Genomic DNA, 14,998 nt, shown 5'->3' on the forward strand with positions numbered 1-14,998 from the left:
GGGGTGCACACTGAGGTCTGGCCGTTCCATTCTAGCAGTGGGGCCTCAGGGCGGGGCTGGGTGGGGTGGGTTGTAGAGAGGCGTGGGCCACCTATGAAGACCTTCTGACTCTGACCCCTCTCCCCACCCTTTCTGTGAAAGGCCAGCCTTCAACTGCACGGCCCAGCCCACCCCCTGGGCAGCCCTCCCTGAGTCCTGGGGCTCAGGACAAAGTGGTTTTCTGAATTGGGAGACCAGCCTGGCTGATCCCACAGAGACCATCTCCACCCCCTCCTCTGACCTCTGCAGGCACTGATGCGGCCTCACCTTTGGGTTTCAGACTTGAAACACGTGTGAGGAGCCCAGATGGAGGATGCTTGGGGACTGCTGAGGGACAAAGCAGGGCAGAGGACACGTGTCTTTTTTGTTGAGGCTCGGTGCAGGGCAAGAACGGGTGGGGCAGGGGGCAGGCATGTTGGAGCTTGTCACAGGCGAGCGCTGAGCTGGTCATCGAAGACATCTCCCTGCAGCTGCCTCTCGGCTCGGTTGCTCGCTTGCTCAGTGCACAGCTACTGTGGGATACGTTGCCGGTCTAGAACTGGACCTCCCACAAAGTCCCGGTGGGCCTCCTGGACGGGGACCGGACAGGCGGGGCGGGTAGCCTGTCTGAGGGCGGCAGGGAAGAATCAGACATATCCCCCCCAAGCCCCATGACCCTAGTAACTAAGACCACCAAAAGAGCTCCTCAAACTCACAGCCGTATAGCCACTTCTGACTCAAGGCAACCTCAGAGGGTAGAGTAGAGCTGCCCCTGCGGGTCTCTAAAGAGCCGCATCTTCCTCCAGCGGAGTGGCTGCTAGTTTCACAAGGCTGACCTCGGGGTTGGCAGCCCAATGTGTAACCCCACTGTGGCGCCAGGCCTCCTGACCCCAGTAATGATACCAGCTAATTGTGGTCCCTCCAAACCTTCTGTTCTCTGGTGGCTTGTGGGGCAGGGACAGAGGCACACAACTCGCACAGCTGGAGGAGAGATTTGAACCCAGGCCTGCTGAGCTCCTACAACAGCACTGTGAGAAGAGACTGCCCACGGTGTGAAGGGCACGGAGGCACTGGCTGAGAGGACCGCCCAACCCAGATGCCCAGGGCCCCTGCCTGCCAGCCCCAGCCCTGGTGAGTGGCCTTGGTGAAAGCCTCAGGCTGACTGAGCAGCAGGGCCACTGACACCTGCCCTTCAACCCTCTACCGCTGGCAGGTCTCAGGGCCTAGGTCTTCCACACACACGCGCACACACTCATATCCATGCACTGGCACTGGACCAAGAGGCAGGTGGGGACCACAGAGGAAGCCAATTCCTCGGAGACTCTTTATTGATTCTTCTCTGAACATGCTTGGTGTGGGAGCAGCAATGGGCTCCCCTTCCTGGGTGGACTTCTGGGTCAGGAGCAGTGGGCACCCCGTCCTGACAGCTCAGGATCAGCTTCTGGGTCAGGAGTGAGCCAGCTTGGGCTCAGGGCTCCCAGGGATCACGGGCGCTTCCTGGGCATCCTCCTCCTGCCGGTCAGCCTCCATTAGCAGCAGCTTGCCCTGCACTGGGGTCGCTGCCTCCTCCTCCTCCACCTCGTCTTCCTCTTCCTCCTCTTCCTCCTCCTCCTCCTCTTCCTCCTCCTCCTCCTCACCCTCTGATGACAGAGAGAAGTTGTCCTGACTCACACAGGCCACGAGCTTCTTCATGGAAGATTCGTGGCCCCGGCTATGGCCCGTGCTGAGCTTGGTGCAACGTGAACCCATTGCTAGCGTTGGCTGCCTCTGTAGTGGGACAGGGTGTGGGGCCCCCAGGATGGCAGGCAGGGCAATGACATCACAAAGGGGCTGCTGGAGGGTAGGGCAGGGAGGTTGGAGAGCCCTAGCTTTGTGACTGTGGCATGGCACTGTGAATGTGCTCAGGCACCACAGAATTGATAGGTTAAAATGCTTGCTTGCAATGTTTCATTATATGTTGCATGAATGCTTGCAATGCTTCATTATATGTCGCATGAATTTCTCATTTTCTAAAAAGAAATCCCAAGAAAACACACAAAGCCCTCTTTTTAGCTAGGATGAGTTTTGGGGATAGGATTCCTGGGAGGTGGGAGCCTGGGAGGGAAGAGGGGCTATGGAGAGCCTGTGACAGGTAGGGCCATTGGGGTGTCAGAATAACTACCTTTAGGAGGGGTGCAAGGGGGCCTGCTGGGGCCCTGGAAGACCTGGTTGCTCCAAGTATTACCAGAGAATGCATCACACACCCGCCCCCCGCCAAGATTTGTGGTGCAGAACCCCCAAACCCCTGCTCATGCAGGGGCTGGCAACTAGGGGCCTCTCCAGCCATCTGTTGGGATGCAGCAGTACCTAAGCTATTGGGGAGGGGTAGGCACAAGTCCCTTTAAATAATCTCTGCAAGCTGCCTGTGGGATATTCCCATGGGGGTGGGACCACAACTTTAAGGGGGATATTTGACCATTTCTGAGTACTAGCAACCCGTTTTCTATCATGTAAGCTGGGTCGCTGTGAATTGGAACAGGCAGTGAATATGAGTTTGGGGGTCAGATCTTGCCAGTTTCATCCCAGGGCACCAGTGGCATCTCTGAAGGCTCATCGAAGCCCCAGTTACAAAGGCTTCTGACTTTGTAGAGGGGTTTCTGGGTGGGAATGGGTAAGCCAGAGGGCCTGCCACTCACAAGAGTCTCTGAGGGAGAAGCAGAGGGGGGTGAGGTGGGGGGTGATACCAGCTGCACCAGAAATGGGCTTCACCCCTGCTCTGACTTTGTTTTAATGATCTGAGTGATCTGACGGATGCACAATGCGTCACAAAACTAGGAAAGTAAAAGACATCCAACTATTAGAGAAAGTAGACATTTATTTCTTAATCTTATTAACCAGGACACATGTCCTCGTTAACAAGTTTCAGGTCTGCTAATAAATGCCCTAAGGGGCATTATCATTACTACTCCACTGTACGCCTCAAACCTGAAGGCATTCAGTTCCACTTCCATGAGTAAGACCAACTTCCCCATTAAGTCCCTCAGTGTGTTGTGCTCTGGCTCCTGGTTCTGCTGCTGCTGCTCTGATGATATAGCTGCTGTCAGCTGGAGCCAGGAGGTTCACTGTGCAGGGATCGCAGGTCCAGAGAGCTCTTGCTGGTAATGACCCCCGACTCCTGCTTCTCAGGGCTCAGTCCCTTTCCCCACCTTACCAGATCCATGCAGGGGAAAGGTGGTTTGGGGAGAGGGATTAGAGACTCAGTTCCCAGCCTCTGCAACCCCATAGCTCCCTTGCTTTCAACCACGCTCTTGATCTCGAGGTGGGGATGCAGGCCAGACTGGCAGGGAGCTGGCCTTCTACAAGGCCCTGCTCCCTACAAGGCCATTGTTCTCTGTGGTCTCTGCTGCCTGCCATGAGTCTGCCACAGCTCACGCCATGACTCCCCATGTAGCAACAACCCCCCCCCCCCAGTGTTTTAAAACTACTGGGCACACAGGGTCTTTGGAGGACACCTGCTCCCAGAAATGAGGTGAGCTTGTAAGGTTCTTCAGGTGTAAACCTGGCTCTGGCTGAAGATCCTTAGGGGGTGGAGTGGGGTCACCCAGGGGGCCAGCATGTCCCTCCAGCTCTGAAGCAGTGCCCTGCCACCCCTCAAGCCCAGGCCATGCCTCGCACTTCCCCCAAGCCACCCAGTGAGCAAGCGAGCACCAAGCAGAGCCCAGAAGCATAGTTCCTTGTCAAGCTTTATTTGGCAGGTGACTTGTGCGCATTCTGCTCAGATCTTGTGAGCTCCTTGGCAACTCAGGGCTTCAGCATCCAGTGGGGGGGTGGGGGGTGGTTACGGCTGCGTGTGGTGGTCTTTCACAGGTGTCGTGGCGTTAACTCCTAGCCAGGGGTGACGGGCCCAGGAAGGTCTAGTACCTTCTGTACCTTCTGCATCTCCTCCTCATCCTTCTGCAGCCTGTGGGCAGAGGGGGTCTGGGTGAAGGAACGCATGGGCCAGCCGGGGAGCCCAGGAGGGGTGGAACCTGGGCCTTTCCCTCCCAGGGACACCTGTAGGGAGAGGGGCCCAGTAGGGCAGCGGGGCCATCCCACCTCTACGATGCCTGCGTCGCCGGCAGCAGCGTCTGCGGCGCCGACGACAGGACCGCCGCCGCCTCCTGTGGATTCGGTACAGCCGGCGCCTAGAGCAGCGTCTACGGCGCCGCCGGCAGCAGCGACCCCGGTGAGTCCGGCCATAGTCCTGGACACGCTCAGGGCTCAGCCTCTGCTCCTGCTCACCGTCCTCGTGTCCTTGCTGCCCATAGCCCTGCTGCCTGCAGCCCTCCTGCGGATGCTCGCTGGGGCTCCTCACGCGGTATCGGACCATCTTGGGCAGCAATCAGGCCACTCGGTGGTGGAGGCTGCAGCTGGCCGTGGAGGAAGAGGGGGGCTGAGGCCTGCCCACCTGCTCTTGGTGTTAATGTTGGTCTGGTTTGCAGAGCTCCCGGCTGGCTTCTATATAAAGGGGTTCCCCACTGTGACCCGGTAGCCCCATCACTGTCCCCGCCCTACCCAGCCCCCTTTGTGATGGCACAGGGGGTATGACAGGGTCCAGGGCCAATGGACCTGGGACCCAGCCCGGGGCACACTGGCCTTGTCCATAAAGCCTGTCTCCAGCCCCTTCTGGCAGGTGGTGATCTCAGGCCCTGAGAAAGGGCCCCAGTTTTGCTTCCCCACCCTCAAACCCCATCCTGCCTGGCTGCTGGGAGCCCACCAGCTCACTCCTGCAGCATCCCTGCCTCCGTACCCCCCACAGTGGCTGTGCCTCGTACTAGGCGTCTGTGCACACACCGACTGCTGAGAGCAGTAGTAGCAGTGACAGTCAGATGGCCGGTGGTTATCATGGCCACCAGGAATTAACACCACGACACCTACTCGCCTCCTTCCGTGCATCTGTCCGTTACATTCTATGGGGGAACAGGCCCAGCAGAGGTTGCGAGTCTGGCTCAGGACCACCCTGCTCCGGGTGGGCAGAACTGGGATTGAGACCAGATCATGTGCTTTCAAACACCATGTCCTGAACTGTCCCTTCTCGGCCCCGGGTGACTCTTCCATGACCAACATGGCATCTTCTTCCCTCTAAAACGACCTACCCTTCTATGGGGCCGCTCATCATTCTTTGATGAGCCCATTCAATCCAGAATCAATCATAAAACCAAACCAGATTCACTGCCATTGAGCCAATAGTCAATCCTGACTTATTGTGACCCGATCAATATAGGCTTTCTGAGACTAAACTTTTACGGTAGCAGACATTCTCATTGTTTGCCTGCAGAGCAGCTGGTGGGTTTGTACCACCGACCTCGTAGTTATAACGCAGCCCAACACAACGCACAATACCCCCAGGCTCTTTAGTATCTTGCATCACACCTGAAAAAAACAATGTCTACTGTGCAGGGCAAGAAGGCTGGGGGATCCAGGACAATGCCCTCCTGAAATAAGTGTCCTTGTCCCCAGAACCTATGAATGCGCCACCTTACGTGAAGAAAGACTTTGCAGCTGTGATTCTGTGTAAGCTGAGGGTTTTGCGACAGGAGGGAATTGGAGTTACCCAGGTGGCCTCCGTGCCACCACTGGCATCCTCGTGAGTGAAAGAGGGAGGGATTGGAAGGTGCTCTGCTGCTGGTATTGAAGATGGAGGAGGTGCCACGAGCCAAGGAACTTGGCAGGCTTCCAGAAGCTGGAAAGGCCAGGCACTAGATTCCTCCTGGGACTTCAGAAGGAAGGCAGCCCGGGCAACACCTTGACTTGGGCCTCAAACTGTAAGATGTAAATGTGTGGTTATGTTCACAAGTCAACCCAGACAAACGGCAGTCTTACAGGACAGGAGAGAACTGTCCATAGGGTTTCCTTGGCTTCCTTCAACTTGACAGGAACAGGTCAAGAGGATTTTTCTCCTGGGGAGCCAATGGGGAGTTCCAGCTGCCCACCATTGTGGGCGTTCATCGCTGCCCCGCCCGGGCTCCTTAAGGGCCTAATGAACCCAACCCCATGCCTGGTGCTGTCATTCACATCCGTTCCTGCTCCGAGGGACCCTTCAGGGCAGGTCCGCCTGCCCACATTGTTAATGTTTGGTGCCTCTGAGTCAGTTCGACTACATGCCCAGCAGAAGGCAACACCGCCCGGTCCTGCACCGTCCGCACCACTGTGTCAGTCCATCTTATCACGCACCTTCCTCTTTCTCACGGCCCCTCCACTTGGCCAAGCCGATGTCCTTCCCTAGGGACTGGTCTCTCCTGACAACACGTCCTGCAACGAGGTCTTGCCCTCCTGGTCTCTGAGGAGCACTCTGCCTGTACTTCTTCTAAAACAAATCGGGCGTTCTTTTGGGTTTTCCAAACGTGTCCTTGCAGAAGTAGACACCACCGACCTTTCAGGGAATAGCTGAGCTTTTGACCACTGTCACCGGGGCTCCTTCTCTAAAACCACATCCCACTGCCACGGAGTCTGTTCCAACTCAGAGTGACCCGCCATGGAGTTTCTGAGACTGGTACTCTTTACAGGAGCTGGACAGCTCCATCTTTCTCCCAGAGTGACTGGTGGATTTGAACTGCCCCCTGCCTAATCCACAGTGCCACGAGGGCTCCTTGAGGCACCTTGTAAAGAGGTGGTACCCTGATTCCCCTGGTGTGGGCATACTGCCTTCCGTTGGGGTAAAGACAGGTGGACAAGTGGGTGGATGGACTCTTGCTCGGGTTGACCTTGTGGACAACAGAGCAAACGCTCGCCGTCCTCCCAACAGCCACTGACGTGTGCAAGCCATCATTGTGGTTACAGTGTCCGCCCGTCTCCCTTGCGTCACTGGCCCACTGCTGCGAGCATGACGCTGCCTCTAGTGAGCCATCCGCCCCATGAGTGTGGCAAAGTAGGGAAACAGATCAGACCTCCTGCCGGGAGCTCGGAAGCATCATTTTATCACTTTTGGGTCAAGTAACACACACATATAACAGCTCGCTTATGGAAATACCAAGAGTGGGCGCCGGGTGGTGTAGTCGGGGAACAAATCCCAGGTGCGGTATGCACACACATGAGCAGCTCTTTCTTACACACACACACACACACACACACACGAAGACATCCCGGCCCAGCCCAGATCTAGTCCATAAGTCTGAAATTAGCCCCTATGTCCGATACTAGTCCATAAATTCCTCTTTAGACTCACACAGCACATGTAATGGTGCCAAAGGCAGGCAGATCACAAGCCAGTGGGTAGAAGATCCAGTGGCAGTGGAAGCATCGCAACACTGGTGGGGTCTCCATGTGTCTCCTCCTTCACAGGGTGAAGTTGGGGACTGGGGAACGGTGTCGGGCGGGCGGGCTCCCTCCAACATGTGTCGTTTGTTAAGACTCAGGTAAGCATCAAGGCCCCCAGGCACCTCCCCACTCCCAGGCACTGCTCCCACAGCACAGACGCAGCCAGGCGGTGGGTGTGCGTTTTCAACATTTATTGACAGGTGGCATTGTTCGGTAGCAGGCTCCTGTTTTAACTCAGTGGGATGCTGGCACGTTCCAGATGCGGCAAGAGGGTCTTGGAAGTCTGGTAGAACTCTCCGGCAGATGTCTCGGTGGACTCAGCTACTTTCTGCATCTAGTACGCCTCATACAGTATCGGCGGCGGCGGCACGCTGGGGGCAGGAGGAGGTGAGCAGCTGGCCTCAGCATCCACCCCCTCAGCCTCCCACCCTGTCCCCCAGGAGCACCAAACCCTCACCTCTCCTCCTCCTCCGCCTACATCGTCGCCTCCGCCGGCACCTGCGTTGCCTCCGGCGGCAGCAGCGGCTGCGGCTGCGGCTGCGGCTGCGGCAGCATCTGTACCTGGCCATGGTGCTCGGTGGACGTGGCCTGGATACTCAGAGCAGCAGACACCACCTTGGTTGAGCCAGCCAACCTGTGAGCAGGTGGAATTTTGTGGGCTGTGATTGGGGGGCTGGCTGTCAGCCTCTTATAGAAACTGGAGGTGACTCTGGGCATTGTGAGGTGACAGGAGCCCTGACCTCACAGATCCTGTCAGTGCTGCCCAGGATCGTGTCCTTATATGGGTATGTAGGGGGCACCTCAGGTGGTGCCACGCTTCACAGGGGCAACCGTGTCACCGGCCAAGGTCAGACCGTGGGGATCCATGCTTCTCCTGTCCCAGCCCTTGCACTCCACCCCGCCCCACCTCAGCCCCACCTTCACACTCTCACCATTAGAAAGGCCGCCTCAGGCCACCATGTAGGTGCTGGCCTTCTACCAGCCACTCAGTCGGCCTCCTGCCCCACCCTGCGCTGAGGAAGCCCCAGATGTCCCCAGAGTCACACTCCCTTCCGCAGCGCCCCACAGCTCAGCCAGAGACCTAACTTCCCAGAATCTTCAGGGGCTAGGGTACAGTGGTCATGTAACTAGCTCACCAACGAGGTGTTGGATGCATGGAATGGGTCACTTCCCAGTCAAGGCACTTAGGAAATAGGGGAGCCTGCACTTTCTCTCTCTCCCCCTCCAGGTGGCCAAGGTGGCAGAGGTGTGATTGGCCTGTGTCCCTGAGTGACTGCATGGAGCAGCACCACTGCTGCCTCCCCACTGGAACCCCCATACTGGACACATCTGGGCACACAATCAAAGACTGAGGGGTAGTTCCAAGTGCATCATGTGTGCTCCACTAGCTCCCCTCTCTCGGAGCCTTCTACCAGACTTCCAAACCCTCTTGCCGCATCTGAAATGTGCCAGCATCCCACTGAGTTAAAACAGGAGCGTGCTACCGAACAATGCCTGTCAATCAATGTTGAAAACGCATACCCACTTCCCCTTTGTCCCTTCCCCCTTGCCTGTCCCTTCCCCCTTGCTGCTCAGACGCTGGGTCCCCCAGCGTTGACTCCAGTCGCACTGTGCTCCATAGTGATTTCAGTGACTGGTCGTGCAGATGTTGACAGCCAGGCCTGCCTTCAGAGGCATTCTACACGGGCCTACAGCCTTCCAGTTAGCAGCCAAGCACCCCGGTGGCTTGTACCACGCAGGGACTTCTCTCAGGATGTCCTTGCTGTGTGCCACGCCATTGGTGCTGTCCGACAGAGGAACATTGCCCCTTGGGTTTCCATGGACATCATCTTCATGGGAGCGCATCTTCAGGTCTTTTCTCCCGTGGAGCTGTGGGTGGGTTCATACCAGAACCTTTTAGTTAGCAAAGCCTCTGCCATAAAGGCAGTTGGACTCACATGGACCTGACCTGGGCTTTCTGAGACTGAATTTTTACAAGAGCAGCCTCATCTCTCCCTCAAAGCAGTGGGTAGGTTTGAACCTCCAACCTGATGCCTAACTCACAGCGCCACCAGGACGTCTTTCTTTATAGGTATGTGCTCATTATTACTGTGTTTTCTCCAAAGCATTTGAGAGCAGATGGCAAACATAGAGCTTCAAGCACCCCTAAATTCTTGGAGTGGACGGACTCAGAGCAAGGGCCCTCTTGCCCCCAACCGCCTTAACCACACACCTAAACCCTCTGCCATCCAGTCCACGCCAACTTGTAGTCCCCTCCTGGCAGAGTAGAACTGCCCCTGTGGGCTTCTGCGGCGGTACATCTTCCTGGGAGCAGAAAGCTCACCGGTCTCTCAGAATAGCTGTGGGTTTGAATTGCCGGCCTTGTGGTTAGCAGCCGAGCACTTAACCCACTGCACTACCCAGGCTCCTCCCTGTCTTGTTCCACTCATCCCAAGTCTCCTTCTGACTTCTTCAGTGGAACTTAAATGCTGTGGCCATTGGTTTGGATTTTCTGTGAGAAGCACAGGGAGTGTTGGCAAGCCTGATGGGGTCTCCCCAACACATTGCTCCCACACCTGGGCCTCCTTTCCAGCCCAGAGCTTGCTTTTCACCAAGGGGAAATTTTCTGCCTTTGAACTGAGCACTTGACCTTGGCACGCCTGAGTCATCATCATACAGGGGAGTCTGATTGTCACCCCTCTTTTCTCTCTTCCAAATACGACCATCCAAATTAGGACCCAAGCCCATTCCCTGTCACTCCCATTCCCCTTCTCCCTAGCTTCCCTCCTCACCCCCCCCCACCCAGTCCACTTCCTGTCTCAATTCTGGACAACACCTGCCTGCTGCCTCAGAGCTGCTGCAACTGGCTGTCCCTGCTGTGAAAATGCTAGTCCCTTTGCAGTGCTGCCCTGGGGCGTTCTAAGCACCATCACTCCCCGGGGCTCAGTCTGCTCCACAAACACCCACCAGGGCCGTCGAGGCTTTCCATGAATCTGGGAAACCCACAGGGGCAGTTCTGCCCTGTCCTACAGTTTGTTTTTTGTTTGGGGTCCTAAGATCTGAGATGTAAGCGTGTGCCACTCGAGCATCCTTTCCCTAGACTGTCCATCACGTCACACATCCTCCTACATATTGTTTATTGTCTCCAGTGGAATGTAAGTTTCATGATCAGAAACTTTATTAAGTTGTCAAAATAACTGATACAGAAAATAAGTTATAGAAGAGGAGTCTGAATATCGGATATTGGTTGAATGACTGCATGAGTGCTTTGCATAAGGCGGTTTTACTGCGATTTTCAAGTAGACAGTCATGGCATCTGATGATGGCCACAGCCTTCATTTTGAGAGGTATGGCCTCAGATTGAGGAATAGCCCTTCCTAAGGATGTCCAGGTCTACCCCCTGAGGTGCTGACGAGCCAGTCACAATCCTGGCCCCCGCCTCTGTGATGTCACAGTGTCCACCCACCGCAGCCTTGGTCCAGGAGAGGTGAAGGCAGAGTGAGGCTAAGTTCCCTGGCCTTTGGCCAGGTTGAAGGCATGCAGCTCGTTTTCAGAATAAGGCTTCCAGTGTGCCAGTGTACTCGCAGCTCTGTAGTGAGGGCTCTGTCCCGAGGGAGGGAATTCTCCAACAAGGGTGAACACGGAGGTTTGTGGTGGGAGGAAACGGAAAATCACTCCATTCTTGTTTTAGGGACACGGCAGGCCATTCACTGCACCCACGTGCAGAATAACTCATGAAAGAACACGAATCCCATAACCTTTAAAGTATGTTTAACCCTTTGAATTATTTAATATGTGAATTTCATGTCAATAAAACTGTTAGAATTAAAAACGAAACAAATCCAAACCACTAAGCTGGTGAATCCTGATGTGGAAGGACATGCACACCCCCCTGTGACGAGCAATGACTAGTGTGGCATGTCCCCCATTGCTCCTTCAGTTGGCTTGGTATCCTTTGAAGAAGTACCTAAGGCACCCCGGTGGGCTAGGTGCTGGGCTGCTAACCACAAGGTTGGCAGTTCAGACCCACCAGCCACTCAGAGGGAGGTGGATGAAGCTGTCTGCCCCCGTAAAGAATTATAGTACAAGGTCGCTTAAGGAGTATACACCCACTTTGCTTTGTGGGCTCTTTAATTTAAAAAAAATTTTTTTAATTGTGATTTAGAGAAAAGTTTACAGAACAAATTGGCTGTCCAGTCAACAATTTGAGCATATTTGCATTCATGACTCTGATGATAGTCCCTGCACGTAGCCGCCCTCTTCCCATTTCGGACATGGGTTTGCTGCCTCCCTTCGCCTTCCTTTCCCGCCCTGCCTGCTGAGTGTTCTCCCTGGGCAGATGCTGACTGTTGTAAGGAGTGTGTCCCTCCCTCATTGTTCACCTTGTCGGCCTGCCTGTTGTTTGGCTGAAAGTGGAATTATGGGATGAGTTCAATTCCAGACTTGAAGGGTATTTAAGGGCCATAGTCTTGGGGGCTCCACCAGACTCATAAGGGCAGTCATCCTGGCTACTTCCATGCTTTTGTGTTTTGTTCTACATTTTCCTCCTACTCTCTCTAGGCCTTTCTGTTAGGGCTCCTTTCAGAGCGACTGGTTGTGGTAGCTGGGCACCATCTAGGTCCTCTGGTCTTGTAGTCATGGAGGCTGAAGGTTCACGTGGCCCATTAGTCCTGTAGACAAATCATTCCCTTGAGCCTTTGATTCCTTCACTCTTCTTGCTCAGGAGGCACAGAGGCCAATAGTTGCACCTGAGATGGCTGTTCCCAAGCTTGTAGACCTGTCGCTGCTCCGCAGAGAGAACATGGAGCCTTGCCTTTGTGGACAGTGGCTGGGCCACTCGACCTGGTGTCCCCCGAGCCTCATCATTCCCTCAGAGTGGTTGGTTATGAGCCATCCCAGGTTTAACAAGAAGTCCAACGTCTACATTTAGACACCATGTTAGGGAAACGCCCAGAATAGAGCACATTGACTCCACAGGCAAGAGTGGCCTCATGAACGTTTTTACTCCCATGGTGTTATTTTCTCATATTACGTGAGGGTAAGGGCGGGCTGCTGCATACTGCATGCTGAGGTTTCTGGACCAGAAACAATAGTGGGAGATCAGAAAAGCCACCACCACGTGCGTGTGGTCCGCCGTGATCTTGGTGTGCGCTCAGCACACTTGCCTGTTCATTATGAGAAGAATTGTGCATGTGAGATCTTCGCCGTGACCCCTCGCCCAGGTTCTGCCATCCTTATACCACATCACAGCTCAGGAACCCACGGTGGGCACTGCTGCTCCCCACACTCCAGGCTCAATTTGTATGCCACCAAGTGGTCCTTTTGCCATCCACGGCCCTAGTCTAGACAGCCACTGAGTACCCATGTCACACAGGCGGGCAGGACATTTGCCAAAGGCAAAGAGCCAGTCTGGGCGCGTTGTCATTGCCTGAAGTCTCCACTTGAGTCAGATGGCTTTTGTCTTCCCTGCTGCCCTTTTTCTGTCCCACAGTCTCGTCCGGGACACAACCTTACAATGGGTCCTCACGCCTCCCGAGGCGCCTCCTGGTTGGGGCAGCTTCTCGTACTTTCTTGGCCTTCGCAATGCTGACAAGCCAGGAGTTTTGTGTACGCCCCTCCCTAGGGGTCTGTCAGGCATTTTTCTCATGATGGGGGTGGGAGGTTTGGGGGAGGGAAACCACAGGGACAGAGTGCCACTATCATCACTGGACATCAAGGATGCTTGCTCTCAAGGCAGCTGCCCACTGTGGTTGTTGACCTTGGTCTCCTGGCAGCGGTAGTGTTAGTCCCGTTTCTCAGCTACAGGTCGTCGTCACCCCACCCTCACCCTTTCGGAGAGCTCATCTTTGGAAGGAAGTGACCGCGTGCCACCCAGTTCCTTGAGGGCAGTGGAGACCTAAGTTCATTGGAGTTCTGCATGGGAAGGGCATCTCTTCTCCTGCGGATCCATCCGCTTATCGTCTGTGTACCTCATGGATATCCCTCTTATACCACGGCTTACAATTCAACACGAGTGGGTTCATTTGCTTGCTCAGAATGCCCCAGCTTTGGCCCCTGGGAGCTTCTGCATTTGGCTCCCGTGACCCTTCACTGTGGGTTTTGCTTTCTTGTTCCACAAAATGCCCAGACGCATTTGAGTATTTCGTCCCCTGGCCATGTCTCCAAGGGGCCTGGTTCCATTGTTCAGAGAGAGATTACAAAGCCTGCTCTGGGCGCTGGGTGAGCCCTCCGCCCGGCCCGGACGCCCTCGTTGGACCACAGGGTTGCTCTAAGTCGGAACGGACTCAGCAGTGCTGCCTACAACACCGAGGTAGCGATCCCTCTGTGCATGACGCTAACATGGGTTACTTGGGTGTCCAGCTCCAAACCCATGGCCACAGGGGTCCTTCTAGCTGCCTTTTTCACCTCCCACCCCAACAGGGAGAAGCCCAGTTCCCACTACCCACCACCCATTGACTGTTCGGTGCTAGCATCTGTGTGGAGTGGTTTCAGAATTGTCACCCCCTAACTCTGGTGCCTTTTCATTCGTTCAGTTACTAAGTATGTATTGAATGCCCCACATCTGTGCCCTGTGCTAAGTGCAGTTACGGAGACAATAATCCCTGCCCTCTGGGAGCATACAGTCTAATTCAGAAGATACAAAGCAATGAGTATGATCACTAATCATGCAGTCTGGTGGAAGGGAAGCAGAGAAAGGAGGCAGGTGAGGGCCTATACCAGTGCACAGTGGTCAGGGCAGCTGTGTTGAGACGGGCCCACTTGAGCAGAGGCCTGACGGCAGTGAAGGAATTGTCATAGGGGCGTATCAGGGGCCAAGGTAGTGGCCAGTGAGTGGCACCGGCCTGAGGTGGGGACGTATCTCCAGTGTGTGCCGGTAGGAGATGAGGTCATAGAGTTGGGAGGGGCTTCGTTGACCGCTCTGAGGGCAGATGAAGACTGGGGTGGTCCCCGCCTGTGAGCCGGCACTGCCATCCTTGGGCAAGGGCACCTGATGCACAAAGGTTTCTGGAGAAAGCAGAGTACAAACCCGTTGTGGACATGGGGTGTGGTCCACGTGCAGGAGGGAGGGCCCGCTCACCCTGCTTCCCTCAGCCCTCTACTTGCTTCCCTCTGCCAGGAGGTCACTCTAGCTAGAGTTTGCAGTTTGAGCAGGCACCTGCCAGCCAGCCTCTGATTCCAGGGGAGCCTCCGAGCTCAGCCTCAGGCCGGGGTAAAAGTGAAGGAGGTTAGATGTCAGAAATACTGAAGCCAAAGATTTCAGTTTCCTGGTAGCTGCAACGACAAGGGAAACGTGATCATTCCTGCCTGTCTCTTCGGTCCCTGCTGCCGCTGGGACCCACTGCCCCTTTGATGGGATGGAGATAAACTGAGTGATGCGTCAGGGGGGAATCAGTGTGCTCCCAGCACATCTCCAGTTTACTTACTCAGTGCCCAGTGCTCTCAAGGGGGGGTGGGGTGACCTCGGGGTCACATTTCAGGTTCTGGACATGGCTGGTGAGGAGAGCTGCAGCTACCTGGGACTAGAAGCATTTTATGGAGGTGTGGGGTTTTTTGTGTGTGTGTGTAAAATTTTTTTAAAATTCTTTTATTAGGGGCTCATACAACTCTTATCACAATCCATACATACATCAATTGTGCAAAGTACGTTTGTACATTCATTGCCCTCATCATTCTCAAAACATTTTCTCTCCACTTAAACCCCCGGCATTAGGTCCTCATTTTCCCC

The 14,998-nt window shown here is 55.1% G+C and overlaps 2 protein-coding genes and 1 long non-coding RNA gene across 3 annotated transcripts; all 3 read right to left on the reverse strand.

The window, feature by feature from the left end:
- Positions 1 to 1,464: 1,464 nt before the first annotated feature.
- Positions 1,465 to 1,767, reverse strand: PRM3 (protamine 3). The gene has a single exon (XM_004706251.1). It carries the CDS (start codon positions 1,765 to 1,767, stop codon positions 1,465 to 1,467), a length of 303 nt encoding a protein of 100 aa, XP_004706308.1.
- A 1,955-nt stretch (positions 1,768 to 3,722) lies between these two features.
- On the reverse strand, positions 3,723 to 4,448 carry LOC101647538 (protamine-2). The gene is made up of 2 exons (XM_004706252.2): positions 4,093 to 4,448; positions 3,723 to 3,958 (listed from the first exon to the last, which is right to left on the reverse strand). The coding sequence occupies exons 1-2, from the start codon at positions 4,364 to 4,366 to the stop codon at positions 3,912 to 3,914; spliced, it is 321 nt and encodes a 106-aa protein (XP_004706309.1). The 5' UTR covers positions 4,367 to 4,448; the 3' UTR covers positions 3,723 to 3,911.
- Positions 4,449 to 7,463: 3,015 nt separating this feature from the next.
- LOC123520923 lies at positions 7,464 to 7,942 on the reverse strand. Its single transcript, XR_006679438.1, has 2 exons — positions 7,751 to 7,942; positions 7,464 to 7,664 (listed from the first exon to the last, which is right to left on the reverse strand). It is a non-coding gene; the product is annotated as an uncharacterized LOC123520923 (long non-coding RNA).
- Positions 7,943 to 14,998: the final 7,056 nt, after the last annotated feature.

This window comes from Echinops telfairi, unplaced genomic scaffold (genome assembly GCF_000313985.2).
Source record: "Echinops telfairi isolate 266 unplaced genomic scaffold, ASM31398v2 ScPeMD7_5;HRSCAF=22, whole genome shotgun sequence".
NCBI classification, from domain to species: domain Eukaryota; kingdom Metazoa; phylum Chordata; class Mammalia; order Afrosoricida; family Tenrecidae; genus Echinops; species Echinops telfairi.

Coding starts and splice junctions, on each gene's coding strand:
- PRM3 (XM_004706251.1), bottom strand. CDS start 1,767: ATGGGTTCACGTTGCACCAAGCTCAGCACGGGCCATAGCCGGGGCCAC.
- LOC101647538 (XM_004706252.2), bottom strand. CDS start 4,366: ATGGTCCGATACCGCGTGAGGAGCCCCAGCGAGCATCCGCAGGAGGGC. Junction 3,959..4,092: donor GCGACGCAGGCATCGTAGAG/GTGGGATGGCCC, acceptor CTCTGCCCACAG/GCTGCAGAAGGATGAGGAGG.